This window comes from Phalacrocorax carbo, chromosome 1 (genome assembly GCF_963921805.1).
Source record: "Phalacrocorax carbo chromosome 1, bPhaCar2.1, whole genome shotgun sequence".
In the NCBI taxonomy this organism is placed as follows: Eukaryota; Metazoa; Chordata; class Aves; order Suliformes; family Phalacrocoracidae; genus Phalacrocorax; species Phalacrocorax carbo.
In genome coordinates, this window is record NC_087513.1 from 53,928,353 (window position 1) to 53,939,239 (window position 10,887).

General features: G+C 51.1%; 2 protein-coding genes across 2 annotated transcripts in view; both read left to right on the forward strand.

The window, feature by feature from the left end:
* MGP (matrix Gla protein) overlaps positions 1-10,887 on the forward strand; it is a 73,051-nt gene that overhangs the window by 17,986 nt on the left and 44,178 nt on the right. The gene's annotated exons all lie outside the window — the stretch shown is intronic.
* On the forward strand, positions 1,881-10,594 carry ARHGDIB (Rho GDP dissociation inhibitor beta). Its single transcript, XM_064452165.1, has 6 exons — positions 1,881-1,989; positions 5,589-5,777; positions 6,340-6,423; positions 7,267-7,343; positions 8,836-8,899; positions 9,818-10,594. The coding sequence occupies exons 2-6, from the start codon at positions 5,600-5,602 to the stop codon at positions 10,015-10,017; spliced, it is 603 nt and encodes a 200-aa protein (XP_064308235.1). The 5' UTR covers positions 1,881-1,989; positions 5,589-5,599; the 3' UTR covers positions 10,018-10,594.

Sequence of the window (10,887 nt, forward strand, 5' to 3'; positions counted from 1 at the left end):
CGCGTTTAGAAATAGTGTACAAATAGCGACACAAAGACACAGGCAGCCTGGTATTTATCTCCAACTTAAAAAAAAAGAAAGAAAGCTAAACCCTGCTGTCCTCCAGCAAAAATGATCATAATAATGCTAGAGTTATGATTGCACTGTTGTCTCTGTACATAGCCACTAAACCCAAGGAAATTTAAAGCCAAACCATAAGCTTGTTGGTAACCTCAGCCCACACATCCTCCCTGCCAAAAGGGTGTTCTGGTCTCCCAGTACAAATTAGGAAGTCTACTGAAGTCAGAGCGTTAGTCCAGACAGCACAGGAACCAAGAAAAGAAGTTAATGTACAAGACGCAGTGGCTTCTTAACAAGACCATTTCCTCAAAGCTCCCCATAATTAACACACCCAGCTCTTCACACCTTTCCCAGACCAGGACTGTTCACGTGAACAATTTGAGCCACCATAATGTGGCACTGCCATTGAAAGCATTTGCTATGTCCTTTCCCCATCCCTACCCCACACATCTTCTTCCCTTGTGCTGGCACAAGGATTTAGCCACATTTGGTCACTGTGAACAAGGATTGGGAAACCTATCTGGGTTTAAAACTCACTGGTATATGGTCGTGCATTTGCTTACATATTTTTGCCAGGTATGTTTTAAACTCAGCTCAGTGCTGTATTCAGCTCAGTTCTTTTGTGCTGGCCCACAGGGAGGGTGAGCGTAGGAGTGGAAAAGAGCAGCAGGAAAAAAAAAATAATTTCTCTTTGCAGTGAAGCTAATTCATGGAGGCTTAAAATGTTTCTACAGCCCCTGCTAAATGGAAATCCACTGCCAGCCAGACATATCTGTTTGTCCCTTAAAATGCATGAGGTCAGAATCAAAGTGCCACCCATAGCCTAAATGAAAGCAATGGTAAGCTGGGAAAATCAGCCCTTCTCGTCTGAGATCTGTCCATCCCTGAAGGAGAGACCTCTCACTCAGTTGTTTGCAACCTTTAAAAATTCAGGTACAATAAATGTTCTCTAATGGACATGCAGATCCAGGGCAGTGAATTGAAGCTCATTGACAATAGATTTGCGTTGCTTATTTTGCTTCTGCAAATGCATTAAGAGCAGTCTATCACTCATTGCAGATCCAGAATTGTTGGTTGCAGACCAATGTTCTAATTTGTTCTTCAATTCTGCACTGAGGATTGTGTGTGTGAAGGATTTATGTGACTGAAAAACTACGTGGGCACTCCATGAGTGGAAAACAAAAAGAAAATCTGCTGATATTTCAGAGGGGAAGTGGTGTAAAAATCTTTCTGATCATTTAAGCATCCCTAGGAAACGAGACCTTGTTCTTCCTGAGGTAGTTGATCTTTGAAACTGCTTTTGTGAAAATGGCTGGGAGTTAGGGACAATTCACTGATTAAGAACAGCAGGTAGCACCAGGAAAAATGAGGTACATCTGCTATGACCCCCGCTTGCACTCCCCCCATCTATGCAGGAATGCACTCAACCTGATTCTCCACTTATTTTAATCAACATAAATCAGGGCCAGCTTTTGAAATCGACCTTAATTACACCAGGAAGATAAACAAAATAGAAGCCAGGGGCTGAAAAAAAGGACACCCCCACCACCACCCAGCTTGCCGTCACAGCAGGATGCATCGAGAACGCGGAGTCCCGCATCTCTGGGGCCGGCCTCAGCCCCCCAGACAAAGCCCTGCGCACCTCTGCGCAAAAGGAGCGCAGCGCCGGGCGGGCGGGCGCGCAGACAAAGCGGGGCAGGCGGGCGGCGGAGCGCTGCAGCATGCGGGGCCGCGCAGGGCTGCCTCTGCGAGCGGGCTGGTGGTGGCGGTGCCGGCTGCGCCTTTTTTTTTTTTTTTTTTTTTTTTTGCGTGTTGAGTGTTATTTTTTTTTTTCTCTCTTCACCAACTTCCTTCCTGCTCCAACTGCCAAAGCTCAAAGCTGAGCGCTGAGAGCGGAGGAGGACCCCGGCCGCAGGCGCCGCGCAGCCGGTGAGTGCGAGCCCCGGCGAGGGGGGGACGGGGGGACCCGAGCAGGGGGACAGGAGCGGGCTCACCCCCGGCTCGTTCTCCCCTGGTGCCGCCCAACTTTGCGCCTTTGCTCCCGGCGGCTGCCTCTGTTGCCCAGCCTTGCCCGGGGAGACGGGCAGGGCCCTGCCTGCATCCGAGGGGGAAGTCGGACTCCGCGCTGCGATGGGGTGGAGGGGCAGAGGGAGGGGAGGCAGCCCCCGTTGTGGCGGGAGGGGCCCTGCGGGGTGACGACTAGTGTATCCCTGCAGAGGGGTACCTGGCGGTCCCCCGGGGTGGCTGGGCACTGGGCTCCCTTTCTGCCCTCGCACCCCAGGGGGGGTGGGATGGGGAGGCCGGGGACGCTGGTGGGGTCGGTGTGTTTCGCTCCTATCGCGGAAAATTGCTTCCTCCCTGCCAAACCCGCTTCCTGGATATAAGCCCTTGATCGGGGGTGGTTTGGGGGAGTGAATTTGATGCACAGAAGGAGAGCAAATAAAATGTTACCCCAGTGATATCTCTCTTTATGCCCCGTGGCAGCATGGAGGGGCAAGGAGGTGCCACCATCCACCATGTCTCCTGCCCGTTCCTGCTGCAGGTGCAGGGCAGCCACCCCCGGCGTAGGCAAAGCCCAGCTGAGAGATTCTGGCACCCCTCAGCAGGGCATGATTCCTCCTTTGCCTCCTGCAGCCACCTCCCTCTCTAGCAGGGGGTCCCTAGTGCTGCTCCTGCCCCTCTCCCTGCTGCTTTGTGGGTGCTGCCAGGCTTCAGAGGTGCAGGTGATGCACAACTGTGGCTTGGGGCTGCAGGAAGGGACATAAAATGTGCCAGGGCAGGGCACAAATCACCCAAATTTCTTCTTGCATAGAGCATTTATGGGGTTAATTTTCTCATTTTTAATGAGGATTGTGGCGTGAGGCCTTGAGGGTCTCCATCTTAACCCAGCCTCTGGCCTGACAGTGATAAAGTACCCCAGGGCCCCTGACTGTTGGGTACTGACATGCTCAGTCTGGGGAAGTGCTGGTGCTTGAGCCCAGTAGCGTATCTTAGGTTGCAGAGGGGACAAGTCCCAGAGCTGGAGCAAGTAGAGGTAGGGGCAGCTGAGATGTGAGCTTTCCTCTTGGTCACCTCCTCCCTGGGAATTTGGCAGGAAGGCAGGGTCAGGTCTACAACTTGGGGAGAAATGCCAGAATTGGGTCTGATCGGTGCCATCCTGAGAGGCATGTGAGCCCAGGGTTGTTCAGCCCAGACAGCATGGCTGGTGCTATTCCCCAGTGGGTTTTTTTCTGTTTGCAGAGCAGGCTGCCTGTCCACCTCCCTGGGAGGTTTTCAGAGCCTAAAAGCATGCCCCCTCAAGTGAGCCGCCCCCATGGGCTGGCAGAGAAAGTCTCTGAGGCATATGTGATGCAAAGGGAAGGTCTGAGGGATGGGGAACAATCAGCTGGTCCAGCCATGACTCTGCCTTTTCTCTGTGTGTGGCCAGAGATCTCTCTCTCCATTGCCTGGGTCTCTCCCTCTCCTGTGATAAACCACAAAACCTCCCTGTGGAGGATGGGGGTATACACGCAGCTCTGCTCTGTGGCGGTAGTAGTGGCAGATGCATGAGAGAGCTCAGGAGAGTGGAAATGACTCAGATCTGCAACTGGAGCCCAAGTGGAAGGCAAGACTTGGTGGTGGCTGCCGTGGATCATCATGTCCTCTTCCTGTGCCGAGTGTGGGATGGCACTGAGGGGGTTTGCGAGGCTTTGTGAGGTGACTGTGCCAGGGCTGCAGAGCAGTGGGACATGAGCAATCATTGCTTTCATGAGGGAGCTTCTAGTTTCCTTCTTCATGGGGACAAGCTCAAGGACCTTTCCTGTGGTATGTAGGTCCTTCACACTCCTAGGGCAAGGCATGAACTCAGCCAAGGTTATCCAGCTGCTGGGATGTGCTTTCTTTCCTGTCCATTTGAGTCGGGATCACCTTTTATTTCCCAGCTGCTTGCTCTGCACTAGTTCTTGACTCACCACAAAGTGCCATTGCAAAGTAGTCTTGCATCAGGGCTGTTGCCCATCAGCATGCTGGACTGAGTCTTGTTCCTGTGCTGCTCGGTCACTTTGTAACATGCCAAGATAGCCCTCCTTGATAGTTTTTTTTTGTCCACTGAAATTGCGCTGAGAGGTCTGCATATTACTCATTGCTGTGTGATTCCACTTGCTGGTTCACCCTGAATGGTTGCACGTATATATTTTGTATTTCCATTCTGTTTTGATGAATGAGAAAACTATCCTGGTAGCTCCCAATTTAACTTTTGGGAGCAGGGGCAAATGTTAAGTTCACAGCTGTGGAGAGGGATAAAGGCTTGCTTGGGAAATTGCAAATAAGCAGGCAAAAGGGGAATTTTTAGCAGGGGCAACCTCTGAGAAGGAGTTAATGTAAGGATAAGCTGAAGTGAACTGAATGGTCTGTGTAGCTTGACCAAATATCCTTGTTACCAAACAGCAAGGAATGGCTTGGCCATTTACGACAACCACCACTGCACCAGGGCACTGCTCTGTTTTAAAGCCTTTCTCTGAAGAGCGGGAAGGTGGCTAGGACCGTGCTGCTGGCTCTGCAAGGCAGGCAGCTGACTAAGGGGGACCTGGCACAGCACTGCTCACCTCTCCTGCCTTTGTCCCCTGTTCCCCATTCCCTGCCGTCTGCCTGGCTGCCGATCAGTTTCTCTCTCCCCACTCTGAGTCCCATTTGGGATGCCACCCAAGCAGCTTCGTTGCCCTCCTACATCCAGTGCCGTGTGTTCCAGCCATGCTGGCTGTGTGGCTGCGGGCTCCAGCTGTCCTGCCTCTCCCTTCCTAGAAGCCCCACTGATGCAGCGCAGGTACGCAGGGCTACTCTGCAGCCAGGCTGGCTGCGGTCATCATTGAGCTTCCTTCCTCAGCGGGAAGGAGACCTTATCGGTGTGTGAAGTGACCTGTTTCTGGGAGCAAGCACTGTGAATGCCGATAGATAGGCTGTAGCGGGTGTGTTTCCTTGAGGTCTTCGGCTAACTTGCTAATATAAGGGAGTTGCTGTCAGGTATTTTGATCTTTATGTGAAATGCTGCCTGACTGTGGCTTTTAACCCTTTATGAGAGGGTGAATGAAACCTCCGGCCTCGGCTTTATTCATGTCTGTGCGTGGCAGTGGCTCTTTGTGCAAGATAGCTGGCAAGCACTGAAACCTTGTATGGTGGCTTGTAACTGCAGGGTTGCTGGCCAGCAACCGTGCTGCAGAGTGGCTGTAAATCACTCCGGTTTCAGCCTCCGCTCCCGCACCCCCTCCTCGGAAGGGAAGAATGGTGTAGGTCTGCGTGTGCGCGTGGTGCCTGCAGGGAGAGGAGTGGGGGCAGAGGGGGATTGTGTTCGAGCCAGAATATCAGCACGGCAGTGTTGGGATTGCAGCTGATCACTGTCGCCATTTGCCTGTAACGATCCCGCTGTGTTCAGCACGGGGCAGGTGCCTGCCTGACCAGGGAACTGAACCATACTGTGCCCAGAACAAGTATCCCCAGGGACGCTACCCCCTTGTGAAGCAATCCCATTGACTGCCCCCTCCTCTGTTACCCAGACCAAGTGACCATGACTGAGAAGACCCAAGAACCTCATGTGGAGGAAGATGATGATGAGCTGGATGGGAAACTGAACTACAAACCTCCTCCCCAGAAAACACTGCAGGAGTTGCAAGAGTTGGACAAGGATGATGAAAGCCTCGCTAAGTACAAGAAGTCTCTGCTGGGAGATGGACCTGTGGTAGTAGGTAGGCTGGGGCATGCTGGTAGGAAGGGACTGGGGAGATGCATCACAATTGTGTGCTGTGGGGATGGGGCAAGGTGGCCTCAGAGAAGGAGGAGCTTATTTGACCAGGCACATTTGACCTTCTGGAGGACTGGGGATGGGCAGGTGGAGAGATGCATGTAAAGGAGGCAGGGAAAATGCACTGAGTGTTAGGTGTAAGGTTACTAGGGAGTGCTGGCACTGGAAAGGGACTTGTGGTGAGAGGTGTGTGGGCCTTGGAGGACTCATGAGGGGACCAGCCTATACTGAAAAACAGCTTTGCTGCTCAGAGTGATCTTAAGAGGGGAGCCTCCTGTAGTGGAAGAACCTCCTCTAGGTATTGGGATGGAGGCTGGAGGCGTCTATGTTTAAGGACTGCGGTAGATGCATGGTCCTGTTGTGCTAAGAGAAGCCTGGTGTTACTGGGTGTTTCATGAAGTGCAGTTTCTGTGTGGGAAAGCAACCCCATTTCTTCAGTGTCGTTCCCCACCCCCTGCATTTAATTTTGCAAGCTGACAGCTTCCTCTTGGCTTTCCTACCTGCAGATCCAACAGCTCCCAATGTGGTGGTCACTCGACTCACCCTGGTATGTGACTCTGCTCCAGGACCGATCACTATGGACCTTACAGGTAGGCAGAGATTCTGTCCTTGGGCACAAAAGGGAAAAAGCAAAGGCCCTGGCATGCTTCAAGTTGAAAGGGAGTTTGTCCTTGGGATGCTACAGTGGGGTTTTAGAGGAATTCTGAGGGCATCTTAGCCTTTTTTCTTATTTTAAGGTATACACATATGAAAAAGAGATGTAACTGAGAGTGTCAAGGGTCTAGGAGCTCCTGGGTTTCTCCTGGCTTCTTTTCCTACTTCCTTTCAATGAGACCTCACAAGCACAAGGCATGTGCATGCATTCGGGTAAAGAGCTGTTTTGAAACTTCAGAACCAAGCAATATTGCAGTTCCGGCTCTTGGGGACATGGGGAGAGAACCAGGCTTCACCTTATATGGGCTTTTCTGCAGAGAGAGGAAGCTGGGCCCGGAGGAGTGGAGAGGCTTCCTGTTCACCCAAAACCGCGCAGAGCCCTGCAGAGCTCAGGCACCCTCACAAGCTGGGCAGAAGCTGCGAAACATGCTCAGCTTGCCCCAGTCTGGGCTGGGCATGGAAAAAGAATGCACACACTTCTGCAGATGCCCAATAACGAGTCTGCGCATAAATGTCTTTGTGTATATGTGCCCAGACCTGTATCTGTTTAGTCATTATCTTTATAGATGTGGATGCAGTCACATATGTATGCCCAGGCATTTCTGTGTATGTGCTCTCACAGTGCAATTGCTTATACAGACCTCCATATATTCATTTTGCGGGTGTGCTGTCTTTTGAAGGGGTGCTTATCTCTGACATGAATTCCAGGCCCATCCCACTGTGCGCGGTCTCTTCTCGCTGTGACACCTCTAGCTAACAGCTTGATCCTCTCCTTACAGGTGACCTTGAAGCACTCAAGAAAGAGACCTTCATATTAAAGGAAGGAGTGGAATACAGAGTTAAGATCCACTTCAGAGTGAGTAGTTTTCCTTCTGGTTGCTTCTCATCAGTTGCTGAGGCCAGTCACTGGTAGTCTATCAGATAATTAGAGCCGGGCAGCATGCCTGCCCAAAGCCTGGGCCCTTGTAAAGACTCCATAGCTTTAGGTGTCATTCTACCCAACAAGGGACCAGGTCTTTCCAGGGAATTGCTTCGGCTTGCTCTCCTGTTGGAGAAAATTGCTTTCTGTCCACTCGCAGTAGGGAACAAGTGGTTTGGAAGTCAGATGGGTAGTTTGGGCTGAGTTTGGTTTGGCTTTTCAGCCACCAGAAAATCTTTACTTTACACAGAGTGGGAATGGATAGGGAGGAGTAGGAGATAATGGCTTTCCATGAAGTACTGGTTCAGTGTGCATTGCTGGGCTTTGTGTATGCATAAAAACGATTTAATACTGTAGTATTTGGCTGATGATACCAGAGTAGTTCTAAGTCATGATATACCCAAATGGGCTCACTTCTCTCCCTCTCTCATTAACCAGTGTGTCAGACACTACTTTTGTTTCCTGCTGAAAATGAAACTTGGCCACGCTGCAGTGTGGCATCCGGCGTTGAAGTGATCATCCCCTCATATTTACTGTAGGCAAAGCTGGCTTTGGCAGAGAAGGCAAAAAGGGATGGAGGATAGTTATGAAATGGAGGAGAGAAACTATTAATGTTATCAGTTCTGTAGGAAAATTTTCCGTTCTTCTCTGAGGCTTGGTTGCTGTCTCAGAGATGACTTTGTCCCCAGAGACACCTCCAGCTCTCCTTTGTGCTATGAAATTTTTCCATCTGTGTCTGAGCCCTGTTGACAGGAGATACCTGGAGCCAGACAAGTTATTCCAACTCCCTCCCTCAGTCCCAAGCATGGTGAAAGCTGGCACCATGTGAATTCTCCTCTGGGATGTAAAAGGATCTGCCTGTCTTGTTTCCAGATTGAGTAGTGCTGTGGGGAGGCAGTGTATGCTGGAGGGGGACAGCAAGGGATACATCCAAGCTATCCATGGGAAACGTGAGGAGAGATTATGGACAAAACTGTTCCTTTGTCTCTTGAGGAGAAACTTGTCAGCTCCCCACATAGCTTAGAGGGCAGTTGGGAGTGCTCAGCTAATCTTGCCCACCAATTTGTGCTGGAGGGATGACTCTAGTCACCCATATCTGGTTTTCAGTATGGAAATTATTAACTGGAACTCCCTGCTTCACTTCTCTTTGTCATCATCAGCCCATCTTGTAAAGCTGACTGATGTGCTCCAGTCATCTTCAAAGTCAGGGAAAGGATGGGGAAGTGCAGAAGATGTACATAGGATGCTGTAGGTCTCCACGTGCCTGTGGAGAAGTCATATAAGGACTCCCTACAATGTGTCCTGTGCTGAGCCTTTGAGAGTAGTAGTGTAGGATGCCAGGATGGGTATGTCTCTAAGGAAAGGGAAAACCAGCAGATACAGAACCAAAACCCTTCCCTTGATACTTACTTCTGGTCACTTCTTTCAGGTAAACAGGGATATTGTGTCGGGACTGAAATATGTGCAGCACACCTACCGGACAGGGGTGAAGGGTAAGAGACCTTTGTACCCTGCACACCAGTGTTCCTACCACCATGTTCCTGCAGCTCTGGGCTGGGATAGAGCCTCCCTTGGCCCCAAGGGCTCCTGCTGTGCCGCCACGTAGGAGGCGAGACCTCTCAGCAGAGTGCATTAGCCTGCACTCTGCATCACCCAGGACAACTATTTCCTGTTCCTATGCGAACTCAGTATGAGCCAGCTCTAGTATCTGTATGCTACACCACTGTCTGCAGCAGCAAAGTCCCCAGAGACTCTGTTTAGACAGTGCTTGCCACAGATTTCCTTGCCATGCAGAACTTTTCACCTCCCCCCTGTCCCCTGTAGAGTTGCTCAGCCCATGTGAAGCTTCCCACCCCCTGAAAGCTCTTCCAGATTCACTTGGTAAAATTCAGAGCTGCTCTACAAAGCTTCCTGCTATCTGCAGAGCCCTGTGTTTGCCCATGACCTCTCCACTTTGTGCAGTGCTGCCCTGCCTGGGCAAGGCAGAGAGAGGGAAGTCCCATTTTGCACACACACATCCCACGTGCATTTTTGCATGCAACCACCTCTAAGGCTCCAATGTCCTGTTCAGCACACGTAAATGGTGTCTTCTCGCTAGAAAAGAGAAGTTAGTGGGGGATCAAGAGACATCTTGAGCCAAATGCTGGGTGTACCCACTCTCTTCCAGCAGCTCATGCATGTGGGAGGGTGCGGACTGAGTTGCCTGTCTATCCATTTATCCTTTCAGCTGTCCTTGTGTTTCACTAACTCACTTTTTCTGCTGATTCTGTTCCCTTTGCTGACACAGATCATTCCTTTCTCTCCCTACTATCTCCTTTCTGTCTGTGATCGTGGCTCATGCTTGTGGCTTCTTCTCTCCTTTATCATTCCCTACGTGAGGGGCTTATCCTGTGTGGATTGTTTTCTCCTAGTGGACAAAGCCACATTTATGGTTGGCAGTTACGGGCCACGGCCAGAGGAGTACGAGTTCCTGACACCTGTTGAGGAGGCTCCTAAGGGTATGCTGGCTCGAGGCACTTATCACAACAAGTCCTTCTTCACGGATGATGACAAGCATGACCATCTCACCTGGGAGTGGAACCTGTCCATCAAGAAGGAATGGACAGAATGAGGTCACCCAGTTTGCCTTCCCCCTTCCCATCCACTTGCCTCCTGCACCAGTCTCCAGGTGGGCCATGCCTGCCATGCTGCTCCTTCCTGCCACCGTGGCTGGCCACAGCCCTGGCAGCCCTTCCCATGGGAGCCGGGGCTCTGTGCCAGCCTCGGACCATGCAGGCAGTCTTTGCTGCTGCTTCTGATACACTGAAAATAACTTGCCTGTTCTCAACCACTGCCCCATCGTGACATAATGGGCTAAATTGGGAAGCATCTCCCTCCCTCTCTCCCGGTAGTTCCTCCTGCTGTGTCCATCTCTCCTGCACCAACTCCGGTCCCGGAAGTGCCTTTTCTAGGAAATAAGATCACCTGGCAGGGTGGACTGGTCCCTGGAAAATCTCTGAGTTATACTTGCTGTGTACTCTGACTCATTGTAAATGGTTACTTACCTCCCGTGATGGTCTCCTGGTCTGTATCTGGTGCCCTACCCTGTTAAAATCCATCCTTGTGCAGGCAAAACCAGTCAGGGGGAATGCAGCTAGATTCTGTAACAAGACTTTGGTGTCCCAAGAATAAAACCTGTTTCTTTCTTCTTTTCTGCATGTGTGTCACATTCTTTTCCGGAGTATGGCTCTGGAGTATGTTTTTCAGTGATGTGGATGTGGAGAATGCATTATAGGAAGGGTTAAGAGCATGTTTCAGAAGAGAAAGCTTTCCTCCTTCAGGACATCAGACTAACTGTAGGCAATTTATTTCAGACCTGCTTCCTTCAGGAGTTCCATGAATCCTTTGAAGCCTGAAGTCTGGCCTCTGATGGGGATAGACTCTAGGGGTAGACAGCTGCCGCGTCTCATCCTGGGTGGCAACTGAATGAGTCTAGGGAGCT

Bases quoted from the DNA above. Each gene is read 5' to 3' on its own strand.
- ARHGDIB (XM_064452165.1), top strand. From the start codon at position 5,600: ATGACTGAGAAGACCCAAGAACCTCATGTGGAGGAAGATGATGATGAG. The intron at 6,424-7,266 runs GTAGGCAGAGAT...CTCTCCTTACAG, and splicing joins GATCACTATGGACCTTACAG to GTGACCTTGAAGCACTCAAG. The intron at 7,344-8,835 runs GTGAGTAGTTTT...CACTTCTTTCAG, and splicing joins GAGTTAAGATCCACTTCAGA to GTAAACAGGGATATTGTGTC.